The sequence below is a fragment of the Loxodonta africana genome, chromosome 1 (assembly GCF_030014295.1).
Source record: "Loxodonta africana isolate mLoxAfr1 chromosome 1, mLoxAfr1.hap2, whole genome shotgun sequence".
In the NCBI taxonomy this organism is placed as follows: domain Eukaryota; kingdom Metazoa; phylum Chordata; class Mammalia; order Proboscidea; family Elephantidae; genus Loxodonta; species Loxodonta africana.
The window spans coordinates 77375657-77398397 of record NC_087342.1 but is presented as its reverse complement, the minus strand read 5'-3'; the positions used below and the strand labels follow the sequence as shown (position 1 = coordinate 77398397).

General features: G+C 39.2%; 1 protein-coding gene and 1 pseudogene across 1 annotated transcript; one reads left to right on the top strand and one right to left on the bottom strand.

Annotated features, from left to right (window-relative positions):
- Window positions 1-228: 228 nt before the first annotated feature.
- Window positions 229-11993, top strand: LOC104847314 (putative olfactory receptor 2B8; annotated as a pseudogene).
- Window positions 11994-19188: 7195 nt separating this feature from the next.
- On the bottom strand, window positions 19189-22328 carry LOC100666521 (olfactory receptor 2G3-like). Its single transcript, XM_010602526.3, has 2 exons — window positions 21417-22328; window positions 19189-19212 (listed from the first exon to the last, which is right to left on the bottom strand). Exons 1-2 carry the CDS (start codon window positions 22326-22328, stop codon window positions 19189-19191), a joined length of 936 nt encoding a protein of 311 aa, XP_010600828.3.
- Between the last annotated feature and the right edge of the window lie 413 nt (window positions 22329-22741).

The following is a 22741-nucleotide window of genomic DNA, read 5'->3' as shown; positions in this document are numbered from 1 at the left end:
AGTTGAAGACAGATCTTAAGCACATACACTGTTGCAGTCTGCAAACAAGGGCCTAATCTCCTGAAATTGCCCCACACAGGTCCATGCAGGGGTGAAAGGTAATCAAAGTCCGTGGATCGTTTGTGGCTGGATGGGAGCCCCTTCTCTCCTGAGATCACCAGCTTCGTGGAGCTGGCAGATTATCTTTTCCCCCAATTGTTAATTTATTACTTTTCCAAGGCTTGGAGAATGGCTCAGGGCATGGAGCAGGACGAAAGTCAGGCCCAGCGAAATCGACAGCCACTGAAGCTGGCTTGGGGTTTGGGGGCATGGTAAAATAAATGCAAGTACTTGGCTTTTGCTGAGAGTGCTGTTCTCTGATTCCAGAGGTGTGAGTAGACTGTGCAGCTTGCTGTCTCTCCCTGAGGAACTTACAGCACCAGTCCCACTGAGGTCACAGCAGGGGATCGTGCCTGAGGGGCTCTAGTTCCTGCTGAGTCAGGTCTGGCAACTCCTCACTGCTTCTAAACTGTCTCTGCCTTCCCCTGTGCTGAGTCCAATTTCCTAACTTTGCCTTTCTTGCTCGGGCTCCTAGCTTGTCATATATATAATCATTTCACTCGTTTTTTCAGGTTTTTGTTATATGAAGGATCACTGGAAGCTTCTGACTACTCTGCCATCTTGGCCCCACCTCCCTGTTCAACTAAATTTGGAGCTGTGACTACCTTCTGACCACTCTGGATTCCTTGTGCAAAAGAACAAACTGGCAAAGAAAAGGGTTATTATATTGTAGGAGGATAATTGACCTTCATTACCATAAGGATCTACTATTATTGTTACATTTGAAGTTGTTCTTAGCTGCCGTCAAGTTGGTCTCCTATTCATGGTGACTCCATGCACACTGTGTTTGAATCTTTGTGACCCATATGGTTTTTATTGGCTGATTTTTTGGAAGTAATGTCCAGGTCTTTCTTAGTCTGTCTCAGTTTGGAAGCTCCACTAAAACTTGGTGAACATCACAGCAACATGTAAACCTCTGCTGACAGACTAGTGGTTGCTGCGCTTGAGGTGGATTGGCCAAGAATTGAACCTGCATCTCCTGCATGGATAGTGAGAATTCTACCACTGAACCATCCCTGCCCTCCATATGAAGTTAGGAAGGAATTTATATGGAACCAGACTGTAAGTGTGGAATTATAGCAACCAAATAATGGCATAGTTCCCTTAAGGATAAATGTCTGGATCACCTCCCCAGGCAAGCAACACATGCTAGCCAAATGATGGCTGAAGAGAAATGAAATCTGTTATGGGTATACAGCGTTTGAACAGCTACAGCAGTAAAATTATAGTATTTTCACTAATTCTTTTGCATTAAGATTTTGTAGAGGCTGTGCTGGCAGTCACCTTGAATGGAACTCTGTGATTGGCTACACACAAGGGAATTTTAGTGATAATAAGGGTAGACTGCTTCAGACCTTGGGGTACCCGTTCAGAATATGGGAGCTTCACATTTCTATTTCAGCCACTAATGCTGTAATTGGCTTTGTGACCTCTAGTTTTATTTAGCTGTAACTTGACAATGCCTTAGCTTGGGCTTGTGCTGTGGACCTCTTACTTCTTGTACCAGGCTGTCTCTCTTGCTGCAACATAGAGGGCACCACAGTTACCTACTTGGTGCTCATACATTTACAATGTGTAAGTATGGGACAGTGAACACCCCATGGAGTGAATATTTGACTGATGAGAGATGATAGGTAATTTTTTCTTCTTTCTTCTCTTGGGTTAGAGATAAGACATATTTCAGGTGTGCACATGGGATCAAGCACCGAATCACTTCATACAGGTGGCAAACTCAATAGTGCATCCTTGGCTGCTCAATTTTCCTCCCTCCTATGTTCATTCTCTTTTACACCTGATTCTGTACCACATCCCCACTCAAGTGCTTGTGCTTAAGCCTTTGTCTCAAACTCTTGTTTTTTGGGCAAAAATATGGACCTCTTCCTGTTAGTTGTCCAGGTAGCTGTCTTCCAAATTTCTTGGTATAGATGAGTGTGTGCTTCCAGTGTTGCATTTATTTTTTGAAACATCACAATTGGGATTCCATTAATTCCTGGAGTTTTGTTTTTCAACAATGCCTTCAGTGCAGCTTGACCTTCTTTCTTCAGTATCATCAGTTCTTGATCATATGCTACCTCTTGAAGTGGCTGAATGCCGACCAATTCTTTTTGGTACAGTGACTCTGTGTATTCCTTCCATCCTCTTTTGATGCTTCCTGCATCATTCTATATATTGTCCATAAAACCAAAAAACCAAAACCAAAGCCAAACCCATTGCTGTTGAGTTGATTCTGACTCACAGTGACCTTATAAAACAGAGTAGAACTGCCCCACGGGGTTTCCAAGGAGTGGGTGTGGATTGGAGGTGCCAATCTTTTGGTTAGCTCCTAACCACTGCACCACCAGGTTCCGTATTGCCCATAGAATCCTTCAGTGTTGCAATTCCAGGATTGAATTTTTTCTTCAGTTCTTTTAGCTTGAGAAATGCTGAGCCTGTTCTTCCCTTTTGGTTTTCTAACTCCACATCTTTTCACATTTCATTATAATAAGTTGTCTTCTTGACTGCCCTTTGAGATCTGTTGTTTAGCTCTTTTACTTCATCATTTCTTCCTTTCACTTTAGCTAGTGTACATTCAGGGGCAAGTTTTATAGTCTCTTCGGATGTCCATTTTGGTCTTTTCTTTCTTTCCTGTATTTTTAATGCCCTTTTGTTTTCTTCATGTATGATGTCCTTGACGTCCTCCCGCAACTTGTCTGGTCTTCTGTCATTAGTGTTCAATGCATCAAATCAATTCTTGAGATGGTCTCTAAATTCAGGTGGGATATACTCAAGGTTGTACTTTGGCTCTCATGGACTTGTTTTAATTTTCTTCAGCTTCAACTTGAGCTTACATATGAGCAGTTGATGGTCTTTTCTGCAGTAGGCCCCTGGACTTGTTCTGACTGATGATATTGATGTTCATTGTCTCTTTCCCCAGATGTAGTCAATTTGATTCCTGTGTATTCCGTCTGGTGAGGTCCATGTGTATAGTCACCATTTATGTTGTTGAAAAAAGGTATTTCCAATGAATATGTCATTAGTCTTGCAAAATTCTATCATGTGACCTCCAAAGTTGTTTCTATTCACCACGGCTATAATTCCCAACTACTAGTCCTTCTTCTTTGTCTCCAACTTTCACTTTCCCATCACCAGTAATTATCAATGCATCTTGATTGCATGTTTGATCAATTTCAGACAGCAGAATTTGGTAAAAATCTTCAATTTCTTTGTCTTTTGTATTCATGTTTGGTGCATACATGTGAATAATAGTCATATTAACTGGTCTTCCAAGTAGGTATATGTATATCATCCTATCCCTGACAGCATTGTACTTCAGGATACATCTTGAAATGTTCTGGGTTCACCCCTCTCTTTTTATTTATTATTCCTTTTTAAATTTGCTAAAGTGCTTTGTCATGACAGGAAACAGATGCTAACAAAGGAGGAGCAGAAAAATGGGAGTTCTTTCACTGGATTTGTCTTATTGGGTTTCTCTGACAGGTCTCAACCGGAGCTAGTCCTCTTTGTGTGTGTGTGTTTTTTTTTTATCTTTTATATCTTCGTTTTGCTGGGAAACACACTACTATTTTATTGCCCGAACTGTGCCCAAATTTTTACACCTCTATGTAGTTTTTTCTCACCAGCATAAGCTTTCTTGATCTGTGTTAACCTACCAACGTTGTCCCACAGCTACTGGTTATTCTCAGAGAATGGACAAATCTATCTCCTATGGTGGTTGTGTAGTTCAGCTGTATATATCTCTTGGTTTGCTATCTACAGAATCCATTCTGTTAGGGATTATGGCATTTGACCATTATGCAGCTGTTTGCAAGTCCCTCCGCTACACAGTCATCATGCACCCCCGTCTCTGTGCCCTGGTGGCTTCTGCTTCCTGGCTCGATTGTTTTGCCAACTCTATATTGCAGACAGTGCTCACCTTCCTTTTACCATTTTGTGGGAGAAATATATTAGAACACTTCTTGTGTGTGGTTTGTCCTTTGCTCAAACATGGCTGTGTTGACACCACTATGAATGAATCTGAATTTTTCTTTGTCGGTGTCATCATTCTTTTTATACCTATTGTATTAATCATGTTCTCCCATGGTCAGATTGTCAGAGCCAACTGATGCATAAAGTCAGTGGCAGGCAGAGAAAATCATTTGGAACCTGTGGATCCCACCTTACAGTGGTTTCCCTGTTCTATGGCAGAGCCATCTATGTTTATCTCCAGCCCAGCAATAACTACTCTCAGGATCAGGGCAAGTTCATATCATCTGTCTTTTACACCTCCATTATACCCATGATTGATCCTCTCATATATACACTGGGGAACAAGGATGTGAAAGGTGCATTTAAGAAGATTCCTTGGAAAGGCTGTGACTCCAGATTACTGGGGCGGGGGGAGAAAGATGCTTCAGTGGAAGGACTTTGAATACCAGAGCCCCTAAGATGTGATATCCTCCACATGTCTTCCAAAATTTCCCCTGACAACTCTCAAGGGCATTTCCTTACCTAATTCTTTTAGGAAGATGAATGTTTAAAATCTAAGTTTATGGATTCAGTTCAAGCTCCAGAGATGGTGATTCAGTATTCCTAGAGCATCTGTATTATTATTATTTTTAAAAAGCTTTACAATTTTTTCTTATTTGCATCCTCATTTGAGGACATTATTCCATTTCTACTTACAGAAACACATTTACATACATGCCATAAAGTCACAGGCACAATGGGATTATAAAACTGTTGAAGCTAGTAAGAATACTAACATTTTAGCATTTTTTTTATTAACTTTTATTAAGCTTCAAGTGAACGTTTACAAATCCAATCAGTCTGTCACATATACGTTTACATACATCTTACTCCGTACTCCCACCTGCTCTTCCCCTATTGAGTCAGCCCTTTCAGTCTCTCCTTTCCTGACAATTTTGCCAGCTTCCCTCTCTCTCTATCCTCCCATCCCCCCTCCAGACAAGAGCTGCCAACACACTCTCAAGTGTCCACCTGATTTAATTAGCTCACTCTTCATCAGCATCTCTCTCCCACCCGCTGACCAGTCCCTTTCATGTCTGATGAGTTGTCTTCAGGTATGGTTCCTGTCCTGTGCCGACAGAAGGTCTGGGGAGCATGGGCGCCGGGATTCCTCCAAGTCTCAGTCAGACCATTAAGTATGGTCTTTTTATGAGAATTTGGGGTCTGCATCCCACTGATCTCCTGTTCCCTCAGGAGTTCTCTGTTGTGCTCCCTGTCAGGGCAGTCATCGGTTGTGGCCGGGCACCAACTAGTTCTGGTCTCGGGATGATGTAGGTCTCTGGTTCATGTGGCCCTTTCTGTCTCTTGGGCTCCTAGTTGTCGTGTGACCTTGGTGTTCTTCATTTTCCTTTGCTCCAGGTGGGTTGAGACCAATTGAAGCATCTTAGATGGCCGCTTGTTAGCATTTAAGACCCCAGACGCCACATTTCAAAGTGGGATGCAGAATGTTTTCATAATAGAATTATTTTGCCAATTGACTTAGAAGTCCCCTCAAACCATGTTCCCCAGACCCCCGCCCCTGCTCCGCTGACCTTTGAAGCATTCATTTTATCCCGGAAACTTCTTTGCTTTTGGTCCAGTCCAATTGCGCTGACCTTCCATGTATTGAGTGTTGTCTTTCCCTTCGCCCAAAACAGTTCTTATCTACTGATTAATCAATAAAAAATCCTCTCCCTCCCTCCCCCCTTCGTAACCACAAAAGTATGTGTTCTTCTCAGTTTTTACTATTTCTCAAGATCTTATAATAGTGCTCTTATACAATATTTGTCCTTTTGCCTCTGACTCATTTCGCTCAGCATAATGCCTTCCAGGTTCCTCCATGTTATGAAATGTTTCACAGATTCGTCACTGTTCTTTATCGATGCGTAGTATTCCATTGTGTGAATATACCACAATTTATTTACCCATTCATCCGTTGATGGACACCTTGGTTGCTTCCAGCTTTTTGCTATTGTAAACAGTGCTGCAATAAACATGGGTGTGCATATATCTGTTTGTGTGAAGGCTCTTGTATCTCTAGGGTATATTCCGAGGAGTGGGATTTCTGGGTTGTATGGTAGTTCTATTTCTAACTGTTTAAGATAACGCCAGATAGATTTCTAAAGTGGTTGTACCATTTTACATTCCCACCGGCAGTGTATAAGAGTTCCAATCTCTCCGCAGCCTCTCCAACATTTATTATTTTGTGCTTTTTGGATTAATGCCAGCCTTGTTGGTGTGAGATGGAATCTCATCGTCGTTTTAATTTGCATTTCTCTAATGGCTAATGATCGAGAGCATTTTCTCATGTATCTGTTGGCTGCCTGAATATCTTCTTTAGTGAAATGTGTGTTCATATCCTTTGCCCACTTCTTGATTGGGTTGTTTGTCTTTTTGTGGTTGAGTTTTGACAGAATCATGTAGATTTTGGAGATAAGGCGCTGGTGTGAGATGTCATAGCTGAAAATTCTTTCCCAGTCTGTAGGTGGTCTTTTTAGTCTTTTGGTGAAGTCTTTAGATGAGCATAGGTGTTTGATTTTTAGGAGCTCCCAGTTATCGGGTTTCTCTTCATCATTTTTGGTAATGTTTTGTATTCTGTTTATGTCTTGTATTAGGGCTCCTAGGGTTGTCCCTATTTTTTCTTCCATGATCTTTATCAGTTTAGTCTTTATGTTTAGGTCTTTGATCCACTTGGAGTTAGTTTTTGTGCATGGTGTGAGGTATGGGTCCTGTTTCATTCTTTTGCAAATGGATATCCAGTTATGCCAGCACCATTTGTTAAAAAGACTATCTTTTCCCCAATTAACTGACACTGGGCCTTTGTCAAATATCAGCTGCTCATACGTGGATGGATTTGTATCTGGGTTCTCAATTCTGTTCCATTGGTCTATGTGCCTGTTGTTGTACCAATATCAGGCTGTTTTGACTACTGTGGCTGTATAATAGGTTCTGAAATCAGGTAGAGTGAGGCCTCCCACTTTCTTCTTCTTTTTCAGTAATGCTTTGCTTATCCGGGGTTTCTTTCCCTTCCATATGAAATTGGTGATTTGTTTCTCTATCCCCTTAAAATATGACATTGGAATTTGGATCAGAAGTGCGTTATATGTATAGATGGCTTTTGGTAGAATAGACATTTTTACTATGTTAAGTCTTCCTATCCATGAGCAAGGTATGTTTTTCCACTTAAGTACGTCCTTTTGAATTTCTTGTAGTAGAGCTTTGAAGTTTTCTTTGTATAGGACTTTTACATCCTTGGTAAGATTTATTTCTAAGTATTTTATCTTCTTGGGGGCTACTGTGAATGGTATTGATTTGGTTATTTCCTCTTCGGTGTTCTTTTTGTTGATGTAGAGGAATCCAAGTGATTTTTGCATGTTTATTTTATAACCTGAGACTCTGCCAAACTCTTCTATTAGTTTCAGTAGTTTTCTGGAAGATTCCTTAGGGTTTTCTGTGTATAAGATCATGTCATCTGTAAATAGTGATAACTTTACTTCCTCCTTGCCAATCCGGATAAGCTTTATTTCTTTGTCTAGCCTAATTGCCCTGGCTAGGACTTCAAGTACGATGTTGAATAAGAGGGGTGATAAAGGGCATCCTTGTCTGGTTCCCGTTCTCAAGGGAAATGCTTTCAGGTTCTCTCCATTTAGAGTGATATTGGCTGTTGGCTTTGCATAGACACCCTTTATTATGTTGAGGAATTTTCCTTCAATTCCTATTTTGGTAAGAGTTTTCATCATGAATGGGTGTTGGACTTTGTCAAATGCCTTTTCTGCATCAATTGATAAGATCATGTGGTTTTTATCTTTTGTTTTATTTATGTGATGGATTACATTAATGGTTTTTCTGATATTAAACCAGCCTTGCATACCTGGTATAAATCCCACTTGATCATGGTGAATTATTTTTTTGATGTGTTGTTGGATTCTATTGGCTAGAATTTTGTTGAGGATTTTTGCATCTATGTTCATGAGGGATATAGGTCTATAATTTTCTTTTTTTGTAATGTCTTTAGCTGGTTTTGGTATCAGGGAGATGGTGGCTTCATAGAATGAGTTGGGTAGTATTCCATCATTTTCTATGCTTTGAAATACCTTCAGTAGTAGTGGCGTTAAGTCTTCTCTGAAGGTTTGGTAGAACTCTGCAGTGAAGCTGTCCGGGCCAGGGCTTTTTTTTGTTGGAAGTTTTTTGATTACCGTTTCAATCTCTTTTTTTGTTATGGGTCTATTTAGTCGTTCTACTTCTGAATGTGTTAGTTTAGGTAGGTAGTATTTTTCCAAGAATTCACCCATTTCTTCTAGGTTTTCAAATTTGTTAGAGTACAATTTTTCGTAGTAATCTGAAATGATTCTTTTAATTTCATTTGGTTCTGTTGTGATGTGGTCCTTCTCATTTCTTATTCGGGTTATTTGTTTCCTTTCCTGTATTTCTTTAGTCAGTCTAGCCAATGGTTTATCAATTTTGTTAATTTTTTCAAAGAACCAGCTTTTGGCTTTGTTAATTCTTTCAATTGTTTTTCTGTTCTCTAATTCCTTTAGTTCAGCTCTAATTTTTATTATTTGTTTTCTTCTGGTGCCTGATGGGTTCTTTTGTTGCTCAGTTTCTATTTGTTCAAGTTGTAGGGACAGTTCTCTGCTTTTGGCTCTTTCTTCTTTTTGTATGTGTGCGTTTATCGATATAAATTGGCCTCTGAGCACTGCTTTTGCTGTGTCCCAGAGGTTTTGATAGGAAGTATTTTCATTCTCGTTGCATTCTATGAATTTCCTTATTCCCTCCTTGATGTCTTCTATAACCCAGTCTTTTTTCAGGAGGGTATTGTTCATTTTCCAAGTATTTGATTTCTTTTCCCTAGTTTTTCTGTTATTGATTTCTAGTTTTATTGCCCTGTGGTCTGAGAAGATGCTTTGTAATATTTCGATGTTTTGGACTCTGCAAAGGATTGTTTTATGACCTAATATGTGGTCTATTCCAGAGAATGTTCCATGTGCGCTAGAAAAAAAAGTATACTTTGTAGCAGTTGGGTGGAGAGTTCTGTATAAGTCAATGAGGTCAAGTTGGTTGATTGTTGTAAGTAGGTCTTCCGTGTCTCTATTGAGCTTCTTACTGGATGTCCTGTCCTTCTCCGAAAGTGGTGTGTTGAAGTCTCCTAGTATAATTGTGGAGGTGTCTATCTTACTTTTCAATTCTGTTAAAATTTTATTTATGTATCTTGCAGCCCTGTCATTGGGTGCATAAATATTTAATATGGTTATGTCTTACTGATCAATTGTCCCTTTTATCATTTTATAGTGTCCTTCTTTATCCTTTGTGGTGATTTAAGTCTAAAGCCTATTTTGTCAGAAATTAATATTGCTACTCCTCTTCTTTTTTGCTTATTGTTTGCTTGATATATTTTTTTCCATTCTTTGAGTTTTAGTTTGTTTGTGTCTCTGAGTCTAAGGTATGTCTCTTGTAGGCAGCATATAGATGGATCGTGTTTCTTTATCCAGTCCGTGACTCTCTGTCTCTTTATTGGTGCATTTAGTCCATTTACATTCAGCGTAATTATAGATAAATAAGTTTTTAGTGTTGTCATTTTGATGCCTTTTCATGTGTGTTGTTGGCAATTTCATTTTTCCACATACTTTTTTGTGCTGAGGCGTTTTTCTTAGTAAATTGTGAGATCCTCATTTTCACAGTGTTTGACTTTATGTTAGTTGAGTCGTTACGTTTTTCTTGGCTTTTATCTTGAGTTATGGAGTTGTTATACCTTTTTGTGGTTACCTTTTTATTTAGCCCTATTTTTCTAAGTAAAAACCTAACTTGTATCATTCTATATCGCCTTGTATCACTCTCCATATGGCAGTTCAATGCCTCCTGTATTTAGTCCCTCTTTTTGATTATTGTGATCTTTTACCTATTGACTTCCATGATTCCCTGTTATGTGTATTTTTTTTTTAATTAATCTTAATTTGTTTGTTTTTGTGATTTCCCTATTTGAGTTGATATCAGGACATTCTGTTTTGTGACCTTGTATTGTGCTGGTATCTGATATTATTGGTTTTCTGACCAAACAATATCCTTCAGTATTTCTTGTAGCTCTGGTTTGGTTTTTGCAAATTCTCTAAACTTCTGTTTATCTGTAAATATCTTAATTTCGTCTGCGTATTTGAGAGAGAGTTTTGCTGGATATATGATCCTTGGCTGGCAATTTTTCTCCTTCAGTGCTCTGTATATGTCGTCCCATTCCCTTCTTGCCTGCATGGTTTCTGCTGAGTAGTCTGAACTTATTCTTATTGATTCTCCCTTGAAGGAAACCTTTCTTTTCTCCCTGGCTGCTTTTAAAATTTTCTGTTTATCATTGGTTTTGGTGAGTTTGATGATAATATGTCTTGGAGTTTTTCTTTTTGGATCAATCTTAAATGGGGTTCGATGAGCATCTTGGATAGATATCCTTTTGTCTTTCATGATGTCAGGGAAGTTTTGTGTCAGGAGTTCTTCAACTATTTTCTCTGTGTTTTCTGTCCCCCCTCCCTGTTCTGGGACTCCAATCACACGCAAGTTATCCTTCTTGATAGAGTCCCACATGATTCTTAGGGTTTCTTCATTTTTTTAAATTCTTTTATCTGATTTTTTTCCGGCTATGTTGGTGTTGATTCCGTGGTCCTCCAGATGTCCCAGTCTGCATTCTAATTGCTCGAGTCTGCTCCTCTGACTTCCTAGTGTGTTGTCTAATTCTGTAATTTTATTGTTAATCTTTTGGATTTCTACATGCTGTCTCTCTATGGATTCTTGCAACTTATTAATTTTTCCTCTATGTTCTTGAATAATCTTTTTGAGTTCTTCAACAGTTTTATCCGTGTGTTCCTTGGCTTTTTCTGCAGTTTGCCTTATGTCGTTTGTGATGTCTTGAAGCATTCTGTAAATTAGTTTTTTATGTTGTGTATCTGATAATTCCAGGATTGTATCTTCATTTGGGAAAGATTTTGATTCTTTTGTTTGGGGGATTGGAGAAGCTATCATGGTCTGCTTCTTTATGCAGTTTGATATGGACTGCTGTCTCCGAGCCATCACTGGGTAACTAGTTTTTCTGGAAAATCTGCTAAAAAAAAAAATTCAGTCAGATCCCTATCAGAGTTCTCCCTCTGGCTCAGGCTATTCGGATGTTAATGAAGCTGCCTGGGGAGGGTGGGGGAGGGATCAGAGAGATAGGAGAGTAGCACCTCAGAATATAGCCAGAATTGTTTGTCTTGCTTGGAATGACTATTATATCTGAGATTTCCGTGGGGCGCGTCACCTATGTGTGCTGGCTGTGTGGAGATTGCCCCCGGGGGGTCTGGCCCACTGGAGTCATGGTCAGATCCTCCGCTGCCAGCCTGGGACGGTGCACTCCTGAGTCCAAAATCAGTTGCTGCCTCCCAGGGACTCCCCGTCCGGCCTGCCGCGTCGCCGCGCCGCCTCCACGAACCGGCTGGGCTCCTCCCCGGGGTCAGCTCAGGCAAGCAGAGCAGCTCCCCGCGCCTGCGCTACGACCGCGTGTCCTGGCTGGGACGCCACTCTCCCCACTCCAAGACCCATCACTGTCTCCCCGGGACTTCTCTCACTGGCTGCATCACCACGCCGCCCGCGCAAACCGGCTGGGCCCCCTCCTGGGGTTTGTTCAGGGGGTGGAGCTGCTCCCTGCGCTTATGCAGTGCCCGTGGTCTGCCAAAATCCCTGTGGGACGGCTCCCTGGCTGGGATGCTGCTCTTCCCACTCCAAGACCTGTCACTGCCTCCCAGGGACTTTTCCCACTGGCTGTGCTGCTACTCTGCCCACAGGAACTGGCTGGGCCCCCTCCCGGAATAAGTTCGGGGCCGGGGCTAGGCCCCTTGTTTGTGCCGTCTGCCCCCCTGGGCTTTGCCCCAAATCGGGCTCCGAAGGTCACCTGACTGGTACGCTGGCTCCAGGCTCTGAAAACAATCGCTGCCTCCCCGTATTTGTTCGTTCTCCGTCTCTAAATCTGTGTTTGTTGTTCAGGGTATGTAGATTGTTATGTATGTGATCGATTCACTTGTTTTTCCAAGTCTTTGTTGCAAGAGGGGTCCGCGGTAGCGTCCACCTTGTCCGCCATCTTGGCCCCGGCTCCTCTCACATTTTAGCATTTTTGAGGGATGTTAAATATTATTATAAACGATTATATATTTTTGACTGCATAGAATTCTCTCGTACAGAGGAATTGGAATTTTCACCAGTACTCCGTCACTGGACATTTAGAGTTTTTAAAAAACATTTTATAATTAATTGGGTTATGAAAATTATTGTGCATAGATTTTTTTTTGCAGGTATTGCTCATCATATCATTACAAGAAATTAAAGGAAGTGTAATTTTTTCCAAAAAATATTTGATAAATTATACTACAGGGAATTTATGTAATTTGCCCACAGATTTTCTGAATTTACAGCATTATTACCTACAGGGAATATTGGATAGGCCAAAAACTATGTCATTTTTATTATCTCAATTTTATTTCTAGATTGGTTGAAATATTTTTTCATCTACTTATAGGACATGTGTAGGTGGGGCAAGGGCTTATTGTTTTAGGAAATACCTGTTTATGGTCTTTGCATATCTTTCTATTGAATTATTCATATTCACACTAAGACTTTTTTATATTAAAGGTTATAAACCACTGTCCATTAAATATGTAGCAACTATTTTCCCCAGTATGTTCATTTTCTTTTTATTTATTATGAATTTTGGATTTAATATTTATGTGGTCACATAAATTGGTCTGTTTGTTAATGATTTTCTTCTTTAGTGGCTAGAAAACTCTCAAAAGAGAGTTAAGAAAAGCATACATATATACTTCATTTGGTTCTTTTTTGAAAATAAATATCTCTTTAGTCAATCTGATTTGATGTACATTGTGAGGAGTTAATTACCTTTTTTGTGTGGTTAGTATTGAAAGAGCATTTATTCAAATATCATTTATTTTCCATATATATCTGTTTTTGAATTTTAGATTGTTTCCTTTTTCTCGTTTGCCAGAATCTCACTGATGTAAGATTCATAGTTTTAGTATAAATTCTAAAATTTGGCAGATTTTGTTGTTGTTGTTAGCTGCCCTAACAGAATGTTGTATAACAGAATGAAATGTGGCTTGGTCCTGTACCATTTTCGTGGCTGTTAGTATGTTTGAGTCCATTATTGTGGTTATTGTGTCAGTCCATCTTATAGGGTTTCCCTAGTTTTTGTTGGCCCTCTACTTTACAAGACATGATATCCTTTTCTATTGATTGGTCTTTCCTGACGATATATTCAAAGTAAGAAAGTCAACAAAATCTTGCGGTCCTTACTACTAAGGAACATTCTGGTTGTATTTCTTCTGAGACTGATTTGTTCATTCCTTTCAGGCATATTCAGTATTCAGGCATATTCAATATTCTTCATAACACCGCAGTTCGAATGCATCAATTCTTCTTCTATCTTCCTTTTTCATTATTCAACTTTCGCGATCACATGAGGTAATTGAAAAGATCATGATTTGGGTCAGGCACATCTTTGTAATCAACGTGACATCTTTACTTTTTAAAACTTTAAAGAGGTCTTTTGCAGCAAATTTGCCTGATGCAATAGGTTGTTTGATCTCTTGACTGCAGCTAACAAGATAAAGTATTATGATGAAATGTGCAAAGGCTTAGAGTTAAAAAACGAAAAGAGAAAAACACAATTGGCATTTCTCAAACTGAAGTAACTGAAGGAAAAATTCAAGCCTGAAGTTGTAATACTGAAGTTTTCTTTGGGCAGAAATTCAATTTGGAAAAAAAAAAAAAAAATTGGCAGATTAAAACCCATTGCCTTCAAGTCGATTCCAACTTGTAACAACCCTATAGGACAGAGTAGAACTGTCCCACAGGATTTCCAAGGGTGTAGTCTTTACAGAAGTAGACTGTCGCATCTTTCTCCTGCATAGCACCTGGTGGTTCGAACCTCAGACCTTTCAGTTAGCTGCTGAGCTCTTAGCCACTGTACCACCAGGGTTCCTTAATTGGCAGATCACACAATGCACACACACACATACACACACCCCTGTAGCTGTTGAGTGGATTCCTACTCATAGTGACCTGACATTTAAAAAACAAAAAAAACATTAGGTCTCCCTTATTTCTATATTTTGGAGTTGTGAGTGTACCTTAGAAATAATTTTTACAGTTTCTAAAAAAAAAAAAAAAAAAAAAAAAATCGTAGATTTAAATTGGAATTGCGTAAATCTATAAAACAATTCCTGGAGAACTGGCAGCTTTGCAGTATTCTATCCATTTTGGTTGTGATTCATCATTTATTTCCTTTGTTATACATTTATTAGAAAAGTTTTACAAATTCTTATTAAGATAAACTAGTTTCTTGATGTATTTTTAATTCTTTTTATTGTAACTGGAATCTTTTTAAAACTTTTTATTTCAGTATACCAGAGAAAAAGTGTGTTTATTTGTATTTGGCACACTCTTTAAACATTGTCCACAATATCCCAAATTTTCATTTTATTCTCTTGAATTTTCTAAATAAATAACCATGAAATGCACAAAATAAATGGTTGCTGATATTTTTGAGGCATTAAGTTTTGGTGGATTCTTATGCAACAATAGGTAACGTGGAACCCAAGTGTATTTGAACAGCCACACCACCATTTCAAGGGATACCATATTTTTAATCAGGAAAATTCAGTTCTTGCCTTTATGGGATTTTTTAAATGTTAATATCATTAGCAGGAATTTTGCTAACAGCCCATTCAACTTCATATTTTCTTCTACATATTATATGGGGCATTGTGGTTCACTGGTAGAATTCTCAACTCTCAACTTCCATGTGGGAGACCCAGTTTCGATTCCCAGCCAACGTACCTCATGGGCAGACACCACGTGTCTATCGTGATGTTGAACTACTTCCGAAAATCATCCAATGAAACTCCTATGAATCACAATGCTTCTGTCTGCAGGGGATCATAGGATTGACCCAGAACTGGGCACATTTCTTCCAGTTGTGCGTGGGATCACCATGAATCGAGACTGACTCCACAGCAGCTAAAAAAAACACTATTATATATTATATATAATATATTATATATTATGTAATATAATTATATATATATACATATGCACACATATATACATACCTTATACACATAGTTTTTTTTGTATATATATATTTGGAAACACTGGTGGTGTAGTGGTTAAGAGCTACTGCTGCTAAGCAAAACGATGGCAGCTCAAATCCAGCAGGGGGTCCTTGGAAAATCTATTGGGCAGTTTTACTCTATCCTGGAGGGTTGCTATCAGTGGGAATGGACTTAATGGCAATGGGGTATATATATATTTAACATATATGTATATACATAATCTGTATTTATGGTTTCTACATTCTTTTGGGCATTAAGACAGAGTGGTCTTGCAACAGATACAGCATTTAGCAAGCTGGAAATGACAGCTAAGGCAAAGTATACAAGTGATCAAGATTCTGTCTACATCCCTAACATGTTACACACAAAAAAACATATTACAGTACCCACATTATTCACACATGAAGTCAACACTCAAGAATCTCTATACATACTGATACAATAGAAATGCTTATTGTAAACCAGTAAGAAAACAGTTTTGAAGTACTATTTACCCCCCAAATTGCCACTCTCCATTACTATTCAACAACATTGTGATAGTCATATCCAAAATGTCATTTAAAAAATCCCTGAAATGAAGTTTTTTTGGTGCAGAAAATATCCAGGTCTCATAAAGTCATAGGCTATTGTTCAGACTGAGCAACAATTTTTCTGCTTGACGGGACACCCTAAAGCTCTGCAATGAAACAGATTTATTTCATTTAATTACAAGTTTGAACAGCATTTGAATGTTTATACTTGGACATAAACTAAAGATTGTAAAGATCTCTGGGCCCCAAGCTACAAGTGAAGAAAAAAATAATCACTTAAGAGATCAAACTCAAAAAGTTCAGTATTGTTCTGTACCATTTTTCACATGGGATCTAGGAACTCTGACTCATCAAGTTACCCATGCTTTGTCTATTATAGACATAGGGTTGTGTGAATTGCCACCAAAATCATTAGAACTGATTTCCTTTTGAATTTTCACCAACAACTGTGGAATGGCTGCAGTGGTTGTACCAAGACTGACTAAATTATTTTATCCCATCTGTATTTATCATCTGGAGTCAAGCACTGTAATTATATCCTAAGCTACTGGTGGATTCCTTCAACCCTTTAGCCTTCTGAGGAACACGGAGTGCACACCTCAGCTCAGGTAAGAGTGATTGCAGAAATCCAAAATGTCAGCCAAACTCACATGAAACACAAGTCTTAAGCAGCACAAGCTTTACTAATGATTAGCAAAGTATACAAGAGAGGGGAAACAGCACACCAACATCTACAAGGCCTGAACATGTCAGATGCAGCTTCTGGACCCCTTTGTACAATGGAATTTTTTTTTTTTTTTGAGTACAGGACACCAACTGCTTATGGTACAAATCAGCACAGAGAATGCATTTAGCTTGGGGGTTTCTCAGTTTCTATATGTGTCTACTCTTGTAGACCTGTTCTGGCTACAAGACTAACACTCTTTAGAACAATTGAAGTCTGCCAGGCGCAGGTTATTTATAATAAACAATCAACACTCTAGACAGACCACATAAATCCTGCTAAAATCATTACTAGATCAGTAATCAGTATATAGAGTCTATGGGTGGTACAAATCATTAATGCTGTTGGCTGCTAACGAACAGGTTGGAGGTTTAAGACCACCCAGAGTTGCCTAGGAAGAAAGGCCTGGCTATCTATTTCCAAAAGATCAGCCATTGGAAATCCATGAAATGCAGTTCTACTCTGACATGCATGGGGTCACTATGAGTCGGGGCCGATTCAATGGCAACTGGTTTTATCTCTTAGCTGGTAAATTCCAGAAGTTACCGTTTGCCAGAGGTTCTGCTGAGCACAGACTCCCCAAGGAGGAAGGAACAGGTAGCAGGCCCCTGTTAACCATTTCTTTTGCATGTGAATTCTAATCTGATGCTTGGCTACAGTATAGCTGAGAGCTTTCTTCCCCCTCTAGCATTGTAGCGTGTTTCAAAATCTGACTTGACAGATGCTGTAAAGCATAATGTTTGGAAATGTCTTGGGGATGTGGTTTGCTGGAAAGGTGGGATATATGTTGTAAATGTAGAAATAAATGGCCCCTGAATCAGAAAGATATGGGGATGGGATCTGGAGCACTCTCCCGTCATTTACATTGTGTGGCGGATTTTTTCTAACCATTCTGAACGGAATAGAATCTACTAGTTCTACAAGTTCTTCTGATTACACAACCATTCATGGGGATAATTTTAACCTCTTTTGATAGTGAAGCTGCTCAGTTGTTGTGCCTGTGTCTACAAACAGGGTTTGTAGACAGGATATTGCTAAAACACTCTCTTTCAGTAACATTGTAGAGATTTTGTATTAAACAGTGGTAAAAATCAGGGCCTAGGAAAGGGAGAAGGAGCCCTGATGGAGCAGTGGTAAACCACTGGACTGCTAACTTAAAGGTGGGCAGTTCGAACCCATCAGCTGCTCGGAGGTAGCAAGATGTGGCAGTCTGCTTCTGTAAAGATTACAGCCTTGGAAACCCCATGGGGCAGTTCTGCTGTGTCCTGTAGGGTCACTCGAATTGGAATCCACTTGACAACAACAGGTAGGAAAGGAAGAATAAATGGGAAGGAAGAAATGAATGGGATGTCTTGTTCTTTATTTTGTTTCCTGATATTACTTGTTTTTTATAGACCAGTAAGACATGGCAATGAGAGAATAACTGACAACAACACAGTCACACAGCCATGTGCTAGGGCTGTGATTTGAACCCAAGAGCATCTAGCATCAAACTCCTATATTTTAACCGTGGGGCTGTAAAAATCAGGTCCCAACCTTTATTAATGCATGAGGTTCTGGGTTTTCTGTGCTAGTTTTTCTATAAAAGTTTTCTATGTTCAGATTCAGTTTACATTAAAAATTCCAGTACTTTTATTGGCTTTTGATTTCAGACATAACTTTTTATTCTCCCTTAGATTCCACTCTTTTTTAGTGGAGCAGGTCACGGGAAAGCAATTTTCTGTTTTCCCCCATCAAATCACAAATTTGCTGTCTTCCAAAGTTGGGGGAAAATTTGAAGTCCTTTTCACTGTGATTGTGAATAAAAAGCACGAAACCTCACTAGTCGTAAGTGGTTAGTTCCCTTACCTGATGAGAATGCTCTCAAGACTTGTGTGTCTTATCAGGATGAGCATGGTCCCAAGCCTTTACCCATTGCGTGACCACATTAATGGAGTTTCTGATAATAAAATTGTACTTTTCATTTCTAGAATGTTCATTCAATGTTTTAAATGTAGATTGCAATTTTCTTGTGAAATTCTTCATTTTTTCATCAATTTTTCTAGCCTTTCCTCTATTTTTCTTGACAGGATTTAATCATAGCTACTTTAAAGCCCTTGAGTGCTAATTCTGTTATTTTGATCATCTATCATTCTGCTTCTGGTATTATATATTCCCTTGATTCTCACTCATATGATCATCTGTCTTCATGTCTTATAATTTTTAATTATATGCCAGAGATGGTGTATAAAAGAACCATAGAGGATCCAGATGATGTTATCTTCCACCAGAAGAGCTCTTCCTTCCTTTGTTAGGACTGAGCTGGGTCAGGCAGGGTCACGGATTTAGTAAGATTCAGTCTTCCTCTTGTTCCTTCCTATTCCTAGGGTGTGGTCCTCTTGAGAGTGTGACAGAAAGTCTGGGAAGTCTTGTTCTTCAGCCCTGAAAGGCTCTGGGAGATTGAATTCTGCCCCTTTAAAGATGTTTAATTAGTAGTCTCCTGCTCCAAGCAGCTTCAAAATCTGACAAATATCTTAATAGGGAGAGCTGTGTGACAGAGGGAGGTTCTTACTCTTTGTGGGTCTTTTGTTTCCCAAGTGCAATGAAATTGCAGGGGGTTTTATTATATCTTTTGTCTTTAAAAACTTTTTTTTTTATTTAAATACATATAATTTTTAAATTATAAAATTTTATTAATTTATTTATCTGTATTCTACCTCTTGAAGCTTTTGGCCTAGCTCTTCAGCCTCCCATTCAGCTTCAGAATCCAGCAAGTGTCTATTGGGAACAAATGGCCATTTATTCGAGGTTTCTTAGGTTTTCAATTTGTCACTCCAGCCTAACATGATTGCTGTACTGACTTCTTTCTCTCCTAACAGAGACCATTTGTCTGCGTCATACCTCATCTTCATCTCACAGTCAGGTTTGACAAATGCTCCCAGGGTTGGGAGTGGAGGAAGCTAGCCCTCATTGGCTCAGTTAAAAATGTCTATCTCCTCTCTGTAATTTTAGTCCACATCGCCCTCGTCACAACCACAGCTCTCTAATGTCTTTAAAAATATGACCTCTAAGAATGTATCTGACTTTTCAAGTACCTGCAAGGCCTGCCATAATCTAGTGCATCTTATCTGGAAGCAGAAGTTACAAAAGGCTACCTTGAATAGGCTAATGAAATGAGGTAGTGATGAAAATAGTGTTTATTTTCTAAAAAGAAAAAAAAAAGATAAACAGCATGGGACTTGTGTGTCATACAAGTGATATGGTTATCAATGAAGCTAGTCATCATGGTTTTGAAAAAACATCCAATGAATTGTCATTAAAATAATCGTATGGTCTGTATTCCACTCAGAAAATAATCAGAAGTCACTCAAAACTATTCAGTACAACAGAGGGAAGATCATTTAGGGAACTCAACAATTCAGTAATCAACTTTCATTTATGTAAAGAAATATTTGCTATTCTATCACTTGATCAGCTGAATATACATGAACAAAAGTTCAAACATGCCATTGTCAAAATAAGATATATTTAAGGAGAAAATATTTAAATAAACTACCTGTTAAGTTAACCAGGTAATCATTTGATTCTGTTTTTTACTGTTTTTGATAAATCTTCTTCAATACCTGCTATTTTACCTGTTGTTGAGTGTTGTCAAGTCAATTCTGATTCATTACGACTCTATAGGGAAGAGTAAAACTGCCCCATCGAATTTCCTAGACTGTAATGTTTATAGGAGCAGGTTGCCAGGTCTTTACTCCTGCAGAGCTGTTGGTGGGTTCAAACCATGAAATGCTTGAATATTTTGAAATCTTGGATTAATGAAAACTATTTTTAGGTTTTTACCTAAATTGTGGGTTTATGTAGACAAAATCAGGCATTAAATATCCTTTTCTGTCAGAATATAGTTAAGCCAGGGTAATCAAAGAATTCAGTAGTAAGCTGTTCATGTGGAAATTATCACTCTAATTTTTGCTTCAATAACTGGCCACTTGAAATCTACTTGAAGAGATTAGAGACTCACTCAATAAATGATCTTTGTTTGGTACTTTCAAATGAGATGTAGTCAAGGTTTGTTGTAGTCTGGCTGAATATTTTGAACATCAAAAGCACTTTAGCATCTAGTATTTCAGTCCAATGGAAAGAAGTAATTTGGGTAATTCAGAATCCCAGTGAAACCCAGTGCCGTCGAGTCATCCCGACTCATAGCAACCCTATAGGACAGAGTATAAACCCAAATCTTGTGTAAAAGGAAAAAAAAATACTTAACATGATTATGTAGTATCATAATTCTGTTAATTCTGGCTTGTTTTTTAAATTTTAAACATAAATGTTAATGAAGTACAACATAGATACAGAAAGTGCAGATATCAAAGTGCACAGCCCAATGAACTTTCAAAAATTCCACACCTTATACGACCAGCATTCAGAACCAGAAGGAAAACATGAACAAAACTCCTGAAGCTCCGTCCAAACTTCCCCTTTCAATCACCGCTCCACAGGGCAACTACTGTCTGATTTTCAATGTCACAGATTTATTTTGCCTGGCTTTGAGTTTTTGTATAAATGAATTCATACATGAACTGTTTTGTACCTGAGTTCTTTCACTCAACATTGCATTTGTGAGAATCATCCATGTCATTCTATGTACTTATAGTATGTTTATTGTCATTATTGTATAGTGTTCCAATACATCACAGACCACCATTTATTTTTAGCTTATCTTATTTAACTTATCTTCTCCCCCCTAGAAAGTTTAAATTCATGACGACAGGAGTTTCTCTTGTTCAGTCACTGACATATCCCAAGTACTTAGAACAGTGCCTGGTACATAGTAGGTGCTGCATGAGGATTTGCTGAATTAAGTTAAAAGTAGTTTAGGCTGCTGAGAAGTTTTCCAGAGCACAACTGATTGAGCCTGCAAGCCCTGTATTAACTCTTTCTTGAGGCTATTATTCTCCCCACTAATCTCCTTAGTGCCCCTTTGCCTTCCTTGTTCCTCAGAGTGTAAATCAGGGGATTCAGCAGGGGAGTCACCAGAGAATAGAAGAGTGTGATGCTTTTGTTCACATCCTGTGAGTAACTGGAGGGAGGCTGGAGGTACATGGAGATGAGCGTGCCAAAGAAAATGATCACCACCAGGATATGAGAACTGCAGGTTCCAAAAGCTTTCCATCTCCCCTGCACTGACTTTATCATCAGGACTGCATGGGTAATGTGACCATAGGACACTAAGATGAGTGAGAGAGGCACCACCAGGAAGAGGACACCGACAGCAAAGACTTCAGCCTCATTGATGGAGGTGTTGGTGCAGGCCAGTTTCAACATCACTGGAAGTTCACAGAGGAAATGGTGCACCTGGTTTTTACCACAGAAAGGGAGAGTCATGGTCAATGCCGTCTGTACCACAGAAGTGCCAAAGCCTGTAAGCCAAGCAGTTGCAACCAATTGCAAGCAAAGCTCGGGATGCATGATCACCATGTAGTGAAGTGGGCGGCAGACAGCTGCATAACGGTCATAGGCCATGACAGACAGAAGGATACATTCCACTCCCCCCAGGCTCACGGAAAGAAAGAGCTGTGTGACACAGCCACCATAGGTGATGGTCTTCTCCTTCCCTTTGATGTTGACCAGTGTCTGAGGGACAGTACAAATAGTCAAACAAAGATCCATAAAAGACAAGTTGGAGAGGAAGAAATACATAGGGGTATGGAGACGGGGTTCCAAAATTGACAAAAGGATAATGGTGCTATTGCCTAGAAAGCTCAACAAGTAGATGATTAGGATAACCACAAAAAGAACTGATTCCAGTTGGGGTCTGCCAGAGAAGCCAAGGAGAATGAATCTGGAGAAGGTGCTGTCATTAGCTCTTTCCATTGTGCCCTACCTGTTGGAAAGAAGAGACCTCTATACTTTTATCATCTGTGTTTAATCATTTGATTGGGGGCTTGAGGTGTTTTCACAGTCTTCTTTTGCAAGAACCCGTACCCATTGCCTTCAAGTCAATTTTGACTGATAACAACCCTATAGGACAGAGTAAAACTGCCCCACAGAGTTTCCAAGGAGCTCCTGGTGGATTCGAACTGCCTCTCTTTTGGTTAGCAGCTGTAGCGCTCAACCACTACGCCACCAGAGTTTCCTGCAAGAAAGAGAGTGATAAATAGGTATTACATATGAGTGTTTTCCATTTTATCACAACAACCGTAAGAGAATGTCACTTCTGTTGTAGAGGTGAGAAAACTGAGGGTTAAGAAAATTGAGGAACTTTCCCAGGGTAACTCACCTAACAA